The 14,797-nt window shown below is 42.7% G+C and overlaps 1 protein-coding gene across 1 annotated transcript in view; it reads left to right on the top strand.

Moving 5' to 3' along the window:
* Nucleotides 1–10,796: 10,796 nt before the first annotated feature.
* Nucleotides 10,797–14,797, top strand: part of LOC101308912 (developmentally-regulated GTP-binding protein 1-like) — a 6,326-nt gene continuing 2,325 nt past the window's right edge. The window contains exons 1-6 of the mRNA XM_004289217.1: nucleotides 10,797–10,978; nucleotides 11,662–11,715; nucleotides 11,811–11,984; nucleotides 12,958–13,029; nucleotides 13,959–14,018; nucleotides 14,708–14,794. Coding sequence (XP_004289265.1) covers nucleotides 10,937–10,978; nucleotides 11,662–11,715; nucleotides 11,811–11,984; nucleotides 12,958–13,029; nucleotides 13,959–14,018; nucleotides 14,708–14,794 — 489 coding nt within the window. The 5' untranslated portion in view covers nucleotides 10,797–10,936. The remainder of the gene's footprint in view (nucleotides 10,979–11,661; nucleotides 11,716–11,810; nucleotides 11,985–12,957; nucleotides 13,030–13,958; nucleotides 14,019–14,707; nucleotides 14,795–14,797) is intronic.

The raw sequence follows: 14,797 nt of genomic DNA, 5'->3' as shown, positions 1-14,797 counted from the left end.
TGCTTCATTGTTAAATCTTGAGAAAGCAGTAGATTGATTTCTAGATTGCTACTCCTAATTCGGGAATTAGTAGATAATATTTAGAGACTTATCAAGTAATGTGGTGGAATCCGATGCCTTAGTTACTTCGTCATCAAGGTAATTTTTTATCTATTTTATTTGTCTTAGCTACTTTACCATCAACTTTCATTCAACTAGGTTAGTGTTAAATTAATTTAGATTCGATTAGTTTTTCCTATTTTCATACATTCCCTGTGGGTTCGACCTCGCTCTTGCATATCTGTGCTGCAACTGATTCGTGCGCTTGCGAGTAACATTTTAAAACACATCAAGCTAGGAGTGTAGAACAGACCATATGTGGGCGTGTGTTTGAGGTACCGAAAGAATAATTGGTGAGGATATTTTTCTCATTGATACTGTTAAGTATATATACAAGATGAGGATCAATTTAGATCCTACGGATCAGTAATCACACTAAAGTGTTGCCTGTCAATTACAATATGCAATTACAATGTGACATCCTAAGATCAAGCTACCATATCAGATTACATTCATTGTAGAGAGGAAATCATAAGGCATTCATTGTGAGAAGGAAATCACTGCTTATCACCACATTTCTCCAAAAATTTTGCAAACAGACCCTTATGTTGTCCAGTCTCATCATATTTGCCATAGTACTCTCCTCCTCTGTCGGATTGAACCACCTTAAATGGATTTCTCCAGCTGTTTTTCAACTTCAGTTTTGTAAATTTTAAAAGCTTCAAGACTTTGAGATTTTTCAGAAAGAAGGTAAAGATGACAATATCGCGAAAAATCATCGATGAAGGTTATATATTACTTTTTTCCACAGATGGTATTGACATTGAACTGACCACAAATATCCGTATGGATAAGCTTTAGGAGTTTGGAACTGCGCGTGTAGAACCTAACTTTCTGGAATTTGTCATTTTACCCTTTATGCAATCAATACAAATTGTCAAATCAGAGAAATCAATACAAAGTGGACCAAATGGGAGACAACAACCGTAATTTTTTTATCGATCTCTATATATGCAGTGTGGCTCTGATACCACATATAAGATCATAACAACATGATATATGAACACGTTATAATCTGCATAGTTGTTAATACATAGCTAAAACATTTGGCCATGCCGAGAATGCGGTGTCATTACCTACTCGCCGGAGGCCATTCCGGCCAAGCCATCACCGGCAGACCTTCTGTGGATACCCAAAGAGTGGGAACATAACAGCAATACACATGCCAAACCCACTCTGAAGCAGCTAAACATCCCTAAAAGGGAAATGACTGAACAGTACCATGAAACAGTCCCACATCAGGAACTAATGACAAAACCCCCAACACTAGCCTATAAAACAGGCACAAATTCCCAAAAGAGGTAAGTTCTACTACTCCTCCCATACTCCCGTACTTTACAAGTAGCAAACGTCCACTCTGAAGCAGCTAAACGTCCCTGAAAGGGAAAGGACTGAACAGTACCACGAAACAGTCCCACATCGGGAACTAATGACAAAACCCCCAACACTAGCCTATAAAACAAGCACAAATTCCCAAAAGAGGTAAGTTCTACTACTCCTCCCATACTCCCGTACTTTACAAGTAGCAATCAAACGTTGACTTAAGCATCAAAGAGTTGAAGACTGAGCCATCCCAGTCCCGACTCCTGACGCATTGTTGCTTGTGCAGTTATAGGACCCGGAGCGAAGGATTCGGCCTCTCGTCCCGTGTTCACGGAAGAGGTAGAAACAATTAGCGCTAGAAGGAGGGTTCGAACCTCCGACCTTGTGGTTAATAGCTCACAGGATGCGCCTCAACCCCCAAAAGTGCATTTTGGCTGTTAGTGGTGGAAAATTTTTGGGTTTCATGGTCAGTGAAAGAGGCATCGAAGCTAACTCAGAAAAAGTACAAGCCATACTTGACATGACAGTCCCGAAGACTCGGAACGAGGTCCAGTGCCTCACGAGACGTTTGGTAGCCCTGGCTCGTTTCATCTCCCGCCTCACAGACAAATGCAACCCATTCTTTCAACTGCTAAAAACTCAGTACAAGGAGAATGTGGCATGGGACCCGGAACATGATGATGCCTTCAACAATATCAAAGCCTACCTTGCGGCGGTCCCTCTTCTCTCCAAACCTGTCCCGGGAGAAGTACTTTACTTGTATTTGGCTGTCTCCACCACAGCCATCAGCGCTGCTCTCACACACCATGACCATGACAATGAGCTCCCGGTATACTACTGTGGTAGAGGGTTCACGGATCCCGAGACCCGCTACCCTGACATTCAGAAATTAGCTCTAGCCCTCATCACTACAACCAGAAAACTCAGACAATACTTCCAAGCACATACCATCCATGTCCTCACCAATCACCCTCTGCGGCAAATACTCCAAAAGCCTGAAACTTCAGGGCTCAGGTAAAATGGGCAATTGAATTGGGAGAATTTGACTTACACTTCAAGCCAAGAACAACCATAAAAGGACAACCTGCCGCGGATTTCATCGCTGAGTTCATCCCCATGAACCTAGACAATCCAAACTAAGAATCCCTCCCCCGGGACGAAATTTGGGAACTCCACGTTGATGGATCCTCCAACAACAGGCTCAGTGGGGCAGGGATAATAATCACAGACCCAGAATGCCATTCTTATGAATATGCTCTCCAGTTTGAATTCAAAGCATCCAACAGCATAGCTGAATACGAGGCCCTCATAGCCGGCATTCAGCTCTGTCGAGAACTAGGAGCCCTGCACATCCACATTTCAGTGATTCTCAACTTGTGGTCAATCAAGTGGCATGAGACTTCAAAGCCAACTAGAACAACCTGGGATCCTACAAAAGTCTAGCTGGCGTCCTCTTACAACACTTCACATCTTACAAGCTCACACAAATCCCAAGAGCCAAGAACTCCAAGGTAGATGCTCTCGCGAGACTCACCACAGCCCCTCCCGAGTCCACGCCACCAGATGTGCACATAGAAATCTTGGACAAACCTAGTATCTCGAAGGCTTATTCAGAAATCTTTACCCTGGAAACGCCTAGCCAACCCTCATGGATGGACCCATATGTGGCCTTCCTTTCTAATGGAACCCTGCCCCTGGATAAACACGATGCACAACGGTTACGCCACAAAGCTTCACTCTACTTGCTTAGAGGAGGGAAGCTATACCGCCGTGGTCAGACGTGTCCCCTTTTGAGGTGCTTGCCTACAGCAGAAGGGCACAAGGTGTTGAAATCACTCCACAGTGGTGTCTGTGGAAACCATGCGGGAGCTCGGAACCTCATGTTCAAAGCACTAAGAGCTAGGTACTATTGGCCAACATTACAGCAAGATGCAAAGGCAGTCGTCGAAGCATGCCTTCATTGCCACAAATTTGCAAATTTTGCCCACCATCCCCCAGTTCCATTATCTGTCATCATCTCCCCAGTCCCTTACAGCCAGTGGGGACTTGACTTCGTGGGACGACTACCCACAGCCCCGGGGCAGCTCAAATTTGCAATTGTCATTGTGGACTATAACACGAAGTGGATCGAGGCAGAACCCCTTGCCACAATCACAACTGAAAAGGTGATAAACTTTCTATGGCGCAATTTATACTACCGGTTTGGGGTACCGCAAGCCATCATCACAGATAATGGAGTACAATTTGACAATGACACATTCAGGGAATTCCTTTCTAAGTAAGACACCGCAATCTTCTATGCCTCCCCAGCGCACCCTCAGACCAATGGCCAGGCATAAACAAGCTCATCAAGCAAAACCTGAAGAAACGCCTGGAAGAAGCTAAAGGGTTATGGGCGGCCAAGCTCCCAAAAGTCCTCTGGGCTCTACGTACCACCCCAACAACAACTACAGGTGAATCCCTGTACCTCTTGTCCTATGGCACCGAGGCGGTGATCCCTGTGGAAATGGAGGTCCCGAGTGAACGTATCACAACATACGTTCACGTGACAAACGCCGCGGGGCTACGACTCAACATGGACCTCCTCGAGGAACGCCGGGACAGAGCACATCTTAAGAATGTCAACTACAAACAAAAAGTTGCCCGACACTAAACATGAAAGTTGTTTCCCGCCCTCTAAAGGTGGGTGATTAAGTCATGAAAGAGGTCATTCCTCACCCTACTGGACTCAAGGCAAAGTGGGAAGGCCCACTGGAGATAGTCAACGCACCAGGACCAGTTACATTTTATCTTCGCGACACTGATGGCCGAGTCCTACCTCGTCCCTGGAATGCTCACCATCTCCACCTCTACCCTATTTAAATTATCAGCACTCCAAAGCCAATGTGGCAGCTAGCACTTCATTACTTGTGTACTTTAGCCCGGTAGCGGCCCAAATCAAATGTACACCTTGCCCATCAGCGGCTTATCCTAAATGAAGATGCTACGTTTTGTAATCATTTTTAACATAACATGTCGAGAACACGGAACAAACCAGCAAAGAACAAAATCACAATGTGAACACATATTTGCAGGGAAAAGCAATAAACACCAACGTACCAAACCTGGACTCCCAAGCAATTCATAAATAGAAAAATTGTTCAAATGGCTAACCACGCCACCAAAATATTGTTTCCAGAGCAAACAAGGAATTAAACAAAGAAAAAAAAAACAATACTAACTACAAACTACACCCTCCCAGCTATTTCTTCCCAGAAGAGGCCCCGCTTGACTTATTCACACTTCCGCCACTCTTCGACCCGCTACCCCGCCCGCGGCTCTGGCTGATGTTTACCGACACCCTCTGCCTATAAGCATGCTTAGAGCAGTCGCGTGACACAGGTGCAGGCCTCACTGACACATTTGGATGCACCAGTGAGCTCACCTATTGCACTTCCGGGATAAGGGACTTGGACGCTGAGATCTTTTGCACTTCAACCCGTGGGGGCGCCACAAGACTAGAGACTTGAGGATTAGGCGGCTCAACAGCAAAAGACGTAACCTGAGAAACTGCCACCTGCACCGAAGGGGATCCCTCGGGGCGTGGAGCCCTTGGAGAAGCAGCGACCATAGCAAGCGGTCGAGGTGTGCCCACAATAGAAGCTTCTTTCGGCACGACAGAGGAGGTAGCATGCCAAGTCTCATGCTGCTTCGCCAGGGTTCGCGAGATCTCGGCTTGCTTCCTTTGCTCTGGAGTCATTTGTTCCCAAGCCTTCCTTGCGGCATCCCTCTCGGCGTAAAACTTGCGCAACACCACCTCATTAATCCAACCAGCCTGACACCCAGTCTTACTCAGCTCATCCTGCCCCCGGTTATAGGCGCTCTTCAGCTACTGGTTATAGAGGTCGCTCTCCCGGAACACCCTCTCCCCAGCCCTGGCACACTTCATCTTCCACGCCCTCTCCTGTTCAGTTTTGCCACCTCAGCCTCCAGGGAAGCAACCTTGGCGGCAGCCACTTCTCTGGCTTCCACCTGCTTGTCTTTCTCTTCCACGGCTTTCTTCAGCTCAGCCACCTCCTTCCCAACGGTTGCGGCCTGGTCTCGGAAAACAGCAAGCAAACATCATAAAAAATTAAAAAAATTAAAAAAAATTAAAAATAAAAAAAAAAACAACAAGAAGAGAAGAGCACAATTGCACCCCATGAACGCCTACCCGGGTCAACTTCTCCCTGGCAAGAGCAATGTCGGTTAAGGGCTCGACCTCCTCCAAGACGTTCATGTCGCGGGACCGGTGACGCATATCATACGCCATTTGCGCCAAGTAAGGCTGCACCTCCCCGGTCCCCTCCAGCGCGTGCGTGATCTCAGCCAGGCTCTCGGAACTCGTGGAACGCCCTTCCCTCCAAGACCTTTTTCCTTGGCCATCGCGAGACGACTTGACCCTCTCCTTCCTCTTCCGAGTCTTCGTCACGACGACCTCCTCAGATTCCTGCCTAAGAGGTTCCACCCCCTCTGTCACAAGATCCTCGCCACCAGTTTGGGGTTCCCCTATGTCTCCCAGCGACACATCTTCCATCCCAACTGGCTCCGGGACATGTTCTTCCCCCACCGGAATCTGTTCATCATCGTCCGCTTGATTACCATCCTCAGCTTCTACCTCCTCGTCGTTCACCTCTTGGTCGTCTAAGCCCATTACTTCCGCCACCAAGGGAGGCACGTAAGCGTAGTCATCATCTACCAAATTTAACCTCACAAAGTCATCCTCGCCCTCACCAAACTCCACCTCCTTCCCTTCCCCGGTCTCCAGGTCAATGTCGAACCGCTTGGCGTGAGCAACCTCTGCAAGCAACCCATCCAGAACATCCTGGTCAGAAACCTTGTCGTAAGGTCCTTCCTTCTTCCGCGACCTACTGTCCCGAGGCATCGTCACTACATCAGGCAGAGTAAGGATCAAAACACAGGCAAAAAGTATAAATCTATGAAACAACTCAAAAAGCAAAATACAGACCCGGGACTCAGGAGTAACCGAAATAACTATATATGTCAAGGCGGCATATCCGATATGAACTCCTACAATCGAATGCCCATAGCACCTGGCGTATCCGACGCTCCATCAGCCCGGTTAAATTATACTCTTGGAGCACTACACAAAGTCAGCAATCAGCAGGAGCAGAACAGACTAAACAGAAAGAAAACACGAGACACAAAAAACGATACATATTTTTTGGAAAGCCCCGGGTGCCCGGAAGGGATGCCCATGCCACTCCTACCACTGATCCCCGACGAGAAAACACTTCCTTCGCCAACCCTCGTTCGTAGAGGTAGGCAAGTCTTCCACTAAGATCTTGAATTTCCCCCAGGACTTCAAAGTCACGCAACCCCGGCTGCCCTTCTTCGCACAGTAGGCCATGTGCCAACATGCATTGAATTCTTCACAGTTGGGGAACAATTGCCCCAGCAAATGGAAAAACACCCCTATTCCTAGAATCTGCCGCAGCATATTAGGGGTAACTTGCCCCGGGGCGACATGCAAACACGCTAAAGTGTATTGCATAAACGGGGATAGCGGGAACATCAACCCGCATCGTAGCTGGTACTCGTATACCAGTGTAAAGTTGTCCGGGGAATCCCAAAAATTAACACCCCTCCTGAGAGGCCGCAACAAGACCTCCTTGGGGATACTCCAATTCTCCCGGAGTGCCTTCAATTCTGACGATGTCATACTCTCGCCAGGAGGATCCCAAAAAGACTCGTCATCCTCCCGAGATCTCACCATGCTAAACTCTTCTACCTCCTGCAATAGAGGGTCAAACGAGGACACGTGAGACCCAACATCCGTAACGGGAATGCCCTCCCCTAAGTCAAGGGCAACCCCCGCCATAAGGTAATTCACTTCTTCCTTCCACTGGTGCAAGGTATCCAAATCAGGATCAGTTGAGCTAGAGAGAATCACAATCTCCTCGTTGGACACCCCCACCGGATCTGTCATACCCTACATCCTCACATGTTAGACTCTCGCTACCTTAACCCTAGCTAACCCGATAACAAACCATTCAATCCCCTACTCTAGACTCTCCTAGCAAAGTCACAACTGAAGCGAAATCCACACAAACTATCCCTATCAATTTGAAATAAAGCAAAACCAGAACCCAGAACAAGAATTGACAAGTTCATACCTTGAAAAATTGGATTCGTGTAGTGGCAGTGGAGTTGGTTGCAAATAGCCGAGCGCTCACACCCAATCGATCGAGGATGAAATTGGATGTTCCCCAGTTTTGATCCACAGTTCGTCGAAGACTCCCTTCACAAACCGAACAACACACTCTCTTAGCCCTAGTCCCTCTGTTTTCGAAATGCAAACTCCCTCCTTCTGTTTTCTCCAGCCCTATTTATAGGCGTTCAAATTAACATTGACCGTCCAGATCTCCCCCATCTCAATGGTCAGGGAATAACCACGTCGACCACGATCAGGCAGCGCATTTAAGACGCGCCCCACGATCCCACGCATGCTCGTCAGTTACGCACACGTTACAAAAAAAAAAAACGAAACCGTTACGACCTTAACACTCGCCATAAATGACCACGTGTTCCTCATAAACTGGCCATTTATGACACACGTGAGATATGACACAAAGGTTTGTACCGAGTTCTCGGAACATAACCCCAGCCACCTCACGACCCTCGCGTGGGGACTTGGGGACTCGGCACCGTGCCTCCAGCTCTTAGGTAAGACATTCTCGGCATAACTTGGAAATAACTCCCCACCTAAGAGCTCTCTCGGACTGGGGACTTGGGGACTTATTAATACATAGCCAAAACACATGTTATTACCCACTCGCCGGAGGCCATTCCGGCCAAGCCATCACCGACAGACCTTCTGTGGATACCCAAAGAGTGGGAACATAACAGCAATACACATGCCAAACCCACTCTGAAGCAGCTAAACGTCCCTCAAAGGGAAAGGACTGAACAGTACCACGAAACAGTCTCACATCGGGAACTAATGACAAAACCCCCAACACTAGCCTATAAAACAGGCACAAATTCCCAAAAGAGGTAAGTTCTAATACTCCTCCCATACTCCCATACTTTACAAGTAGCAATCAAACGCTGACTTAAGCATCGGAGAGTCAAAGACTGGGCCATCCCAGTCCCGACTCCTGACGCATTGTTGCTTGTGCAGTTACAGGACCCAGAGCGAAGGATTCGGCCTCTCGTCCCGTGTTCACGGAAGAGGTAGAAACAATAGTGATAGAGATACAAAGTATATATATGCCTCTATGAATAAGAGTATATACATATGGCGTCCATCGTCTTCTTGCAATGATTGGGAAAGACAAAGTTTTTTGCTCTCTCCAACTATTGTCTGTTCTATCTCTCAATGGGGAGAGATTACTTTACGAACATGTAGGTATTGGGAGAACAGGGACCTTGACTTAGATAGGTGCTAAGTGACAAAATCCACCTATCATAGAGAATATGTCACTTACCATATGCACCTCCTTAATGGTTAAGTCACTTGATTTCATACTTTTTAAGACATGTATAATATCTTTAGTTAGGCTCATAATCTATAATATTAATCACAATATCATAGTTACCGATTTACTGCATATATGGTTCTTTGTTTCATTTACAAGATATCACATAATTATTGTGTAAATTAACTTTATTATTATATGATATGTCCAATAAGATTCTTACATATAAGACTCAATTCCCAATTTGAATAGGTATTCTTTGTTCTTCTTTGACTTGGATGATTATGTGGCACTCTTATAATTCCATGGATTTGAGCTTTCATGACGTCCATGATGATGCTAGAATCTCCTCTGAATCTTCTATGCACAATTGGCTTCTACACATGAGCTTGAAGTAGGACATTGCACATTCTAGTCCATCTTGAGTTGCCTTCATTCAAACTGCTATATCTCTCTCCACAAATATTGAAATCACAAACCGCTAAATTCTCCAGAAAGTAGATACTCAGGGCTTTCTCTACATATGTGGCTCGTTGTTTGATTTGATCTGAACTGCTCTCAGTGATTCGGCGAAGTTGGCTGATCTGTAGAGACTAACTGCTCAGAATCAGGATTGCTATGCTCTTTCAATCCTTCATGCTCCAATTGCTTCTCTTTGCTCTTTGAACCTGAAAAATGACAAACTAAGTAAAATTGAACTAAATTACATGACAACATAGCAAGATTTAAAGGTATAAAAACATAGTAAATAATGAATACATCAACCATACCCAGAAGATTAAAATTAAGACAAATCATCCCACCATGCCGACCCATCATGAAAAGCTTTGAAGTTAGCCAACTGATCAGCCACCAAATTTCCTTCTCTATAGATGTGAGTTAATCTAAAATTCATTATAGCATGGTTCTCTGAACACAGTCTAACCATCTAATAAAGAACCTCCAAGACACTCGATTTGGATTATTGAAATAAGTGAGCAAAATCATTGAGTCAACCTCCACCCATAAATTTAACCAACCTTTTGAGAGAGCAATTCCTACCGCTTCAATTACCGCAAGAATATCAGCCTCAAAGCACTTGACACTTCAACCTTCGTTGCAAAAGCACCCAAGAATAAAAATACTGCCATATCCTACATTTAAATGATTATGATAAGAACCATCAGTATTAACCTTTACCTATTTAGGCTAGTGGAGGTTTTCAAAAGACTAGAGTGATTCGGGGAGCCGAAGGCCTTACTTGTGACAATTCGAGAACCCCAAAAGATATTGCAGATTGTGATGAACCAAAGGATTTTAGAGGAATGGGAGGGTGTAGTAACGAAATTTACATCCAATAGATCACTCACCTTCGTGGCTGTCGAGGGGTGAAGTCTAAATAATCCAAAAACCCACGCCCATAAATCTGCCGCAATAAGACAAACCCAAAAGAGGTGATGAATCGGCTCAGAATGAGTATTACACATATAACACCTTGAATACAGAGAACGATCCCTTCTTTCCAAGTTGTCCGTGGTTGGCAACCTCCCAACAATTAGGTTGCTAGGAGGAATGTGATGGATTTTGCTGAAGATGGTGGTAGCTCTACCTCGAACACGAAAATGAAGAAGACAACTACTTGATTTCTGCTAATCTGTGTTTAAGCCTTCAACATTATCTATGGCTCTATCAGTCTTTTATGGTTAGATATTTCGGCATTGTTATTCCGGAACTGAATGTATATTAGGATCATAAAAGACGAGTTTGTAGCTACTAAAGTTTTTAGTTTTTCTTTTTTGTTTTGTTTCTTAAATCAGTAACGTAACAAAAACTATTTATCGCGGTGAAACAATTACCGGTATTGGAGGGGTGTCTAAGTGTAATTTAACCCTAACAATACAACCCCGCATTTCTTTCTTTCTAGCGCCTTCTTCATCCTCTCTCTCTCTCTCTCTCTCTCTCTCTCTCTCTAAAAGAGCAGCACACTACTGCAGAATCGTCACTCTTCGATCACAACCGTTCCGTACTCCTCTACTAAACACACGTTTCTCTCCGTGAGCTAGTCGGCTTCAACAATGGCGACTCTAATGCAGAAAATCAAGGACATCGAAGATGAGGTACACTCTTTTCCTATCGCCGCAATCTCTCTTGCGCTTTATCTGCGAATTTAGAAACCCTAGGAATCTAAGCTCCGTGATAGTCAGTGAAAATCGAAAGAAATTAGCACCTGTTTAGCTCTTCATTTTCGGACGCTTAGGGCTTAAAGCGAGATTAAAATCGCGTTCGAGATTATGAGGCTTAATTCAGTTTTGTGTTTGCTTAGCTTAGTTCAGATGGTTGAGAATTCAATTCGAATAAAAAAGTAAAATAGAATTGAATAAAACGATGAAAATTTGCATAGGTAGTGATCATTCTTAAGCTGGATTGGATTTAGACTCCATCAGTGAAATCAAATCAAGGAAAACAAGAACAGACGATTGAAATTGTTGATTACGGCTTTTGTTTTTCGTGTTGAATTAATAGCGCTACTGATTGTTATATTCAACATAAAACTTAGAACAAACAGATTTCGGTTTGTTTGATTTGGTTGCTGCTGGACCCCCTAGTAGTGTGCCTACCTGATAAGCATTTCACATTTTCAGTTTGATTGTATTGATTACTGAATATCTGTAACTCCGGTTTTTTATTTTATTTGATTTATTTCTGTTTGATATGTGCTAGGTTGTTTTTGCTATATTGCATCTGGAAGTTCTCTATTGTGATTCAATTAGAGTACTAATATGTTTTTTTTTAATTGCAGATGGCCAGGACTCAAAAGAACAAGGCTACTGCCCATCACTTGGGTTTACTGAAGGTGAGTTTAATTGTCTTCTTTACAGTGATTTTTTCATTTATGGTTCTTTGAGAACTGATCCTGATACTATTGGTTATTCGTTGGTTTGTTGCTAGGCTAAACTTGCAAAGTTAAGGAGAGACCTACTTGAGCCCACAACAAAAGGTGGTGGTGGTGCTGGTGAAGGTTTTGACGTCACTAAAAGTGGAGATGCAAGGGTTGGCTTGGTGGGTTTCCCTTCTGTTGGGAAATCTACTCTACTGAATAAACTGACTGGGACTTTTTCAGAGGTAGAGTTTTGTTGATTTATCTCACTCTATGCAAATCTTTTTGGTACATTAAGTTTTTTGTGTATATACAGTGGAAGCTTATAAAATTTGATTGAGATCACTTATAATGTTTAACTGCTTGGACATGTCTCTCTAATTGGGCCAGATTCGACTTATAACTTTCTATGCAATCTGCTGGATTTTTTGCCTGGTGTTTGATGACCATATTGTACTTTTTCATATTTAGGTTCTTGTTCCAAAACTTTTGTTTTTTTAGAAGCTGTAGCTGTCAGTCTAGGGATTTCAATCTACTGGAGATTTTCATATAACGTCTGCATAAATCTGTTTGATTAATATAAGTGTTTGAAAGTCATGCTGGATAAGTGAATATTCTTCTCAGAGATAAATTACTTTAGCAATTGAAGGAACTCCTTTGCATGCAACTATTCCTGGCATAAGTTATTTGTGATTTCAATATCTATAGAATTTGATCTAGTTATCTCAGTCATTAAAAGTTCAATCGTTTTACTCCTGAGTTGTACTGCTTTGGTACTTGATAGAGTGGTTCAGAGATTACACAACTCCCCACATTTTCCTATTTCCCCTCCAAAAGAAAAATGCTTTACTATAAGCATGGAATCCTAAGTTAGGAGTCATCCCTTCATATTGGTTTCAGTTTATGCTAAAGCTTTTCTCCCAATGATGAAAATGGTGGTCAATACTTTCAGTCTCACTTTTTCACATACATATTGATTTGAACAAACATTAGGCCTCCTCCTGTGAGGTTCTTTGTAATTTGGATCTTTTGCAACTTCTATGTTAGATTTATTCCTCTGTTTGAGACTAATGTGTATGTAAGTGATGAAACTTACAAGCTTGCTTACTGTGTGAGATTTTTCCCTTAGCATACAATATTGGTGACCAAAGGTTATGAAATATCCTCTTTATTAAAATTCTTGATCTTCTAAAGGCTGTGTGGTGTGTATCTTAACAGGTTGCTTCCTATGAATTCACTACCTTGACTTGCATTCCAGGTGTGATTGTCTATCGAGGTGCAAAAATTCAGGTAGTATTTCTATTATATTTGGTGATGTTTGACCTGTTATGATTTGATTATAATAATCTATATTCTAGAAAGAGAAACTAATCATGCAGTTTTTAACTGTCTGATTGTCTTGTATATGAATTGTGTTTGTGTCAACTGTCGACATGCATATGACATTCATACCTTTAATCGTGCTTTTGTAGATATAAATTTTCCTCAACATAAGCTTCCCAAGTTCCCATTCTTATAACATGATTTTTAGAACTCAAAAATCTAGACAGGTTTTGTTTCATGAATCACCCAACCCAAGTTAGAAAATTAGAAAATTCAATATATTAGAGGAGTTTTGACAACAAACGTGCGAATTCTCAATGTTTTTCTGCTTGTATTTTGATTTTCTATATTTTCACTGAAACCAAGGAAATGATTTTTGTGAATGGTGAACCAAAGTTGAAGTTAAAAGCTGGGGTTGGCTGCTAAGTATTCTAAATGTTTATCTAGATTTGTGTTACCTTTTCTTTTTCATATTCATGGTTATTATATTAAGCTTTTCAGAAGTCATTCTCGTCATATCCTTGTAGCAAAACTGCATCTAAAACATTATTTATACCTCATCTGTACATCTTTAATAGATATGCAACCCACACATGTAGGCTTCAACAATTTTATAGTTTATGAGTGGGCTGTGCCTCGGGGCTGTGCCTCTCTTGGTATCCACCATTTACAACTTAACATGTTAGGTGGTGATGTACACACACACACTTATATTATATCAGTAATTTTCTAGACTAGTTGGATCACGCCTTGATAGCATATCTTCAACTTTCAAAATGCATGGACAAAGGTTTTTTTTGGAATCATGTCACTCCTTTTTCCCTTGTTGAGACAGGCTCATGGGGTTCCCCTATTATTGTCTTTTAACTGTTGGAATTCTCATTCAATACTTGCAGCTGTTGGATCTCCCTGGAATTATTGAGGGTGCAAAGGACGGTAAGGGTAGAGGAAGACAGGTAACGTGTGGAATTTATCCCACATTTATTTTGAGAAGTCCATATATGATAAATTTTAATGTAATTATTTATTATAACCACTTCGGTTTATGATGCCTATAATCGCTGACCCCCTATAATCTTTTCATCCCCCTAGTAAAGAAGTAAACGGGAAGAGATGAGAGAAATGAGGAAAACAGAAGTATAGATGAAGGGAGAATGGAAAGAATTAAAACTAAAATCACTTATATGAATTAAATGCTTCCATATGAAAGATCCCTGACGTAATTATACCGGAGCCCACTCTGGTCCCTTTAGCCCTCATTTGCTCATGCAAAAGAAGTACAGTTTGTGGTTAAAGGAATTCACTAAAAACTGCCAAACAAACAAATGTTGAACACTGTCTTCTTAATCATGTATTCATTGCTACCAGAAAGATAGGGTTTTGGTTGTTCTCTTAAAAATGATGTTTATAGATATGAAATACAAAGATACTAACCAATATATTTTATAAAAACTCCCTGTGGTGTATATATATATAGATTTCCTTATGAAGGACATCGATATGTTTTGTTATATTTGCAATAATGAAGGCTTGAGGGTTGAGAACTTGATATATACCTGATATAGTATTGTTAGGATACCCAAAAAGTTTTCATCCCTTCTGAGTTTGTTTTCGTTTGTGTTCATTTGGCTTTCATGACATCCAGGTTATCAGTACTGCTAGGACATGCAATTGCATTATAATTGTTCTAGATGCAATAAAGCCAATAACGCACAAACGACTTATTGAGAAAGAG

This window comes from Fragaria vesca, linkage group LG1, assembly GCF_000184155.1.
Source record: "Fragaria vesca subsp. vesca linkage group LG1, FraVesHawaii_1.0, whole genome shotgun sequence".
NCBI lineage: Eukaryota > Viridiplantae > Streptophyta > Magnoliopsida > Rosales > Rosaceae > Fragaria > Fragaria vesca.
This window is presented reverse-complemented; position numbering and strand designations above follow the sequence as displayed.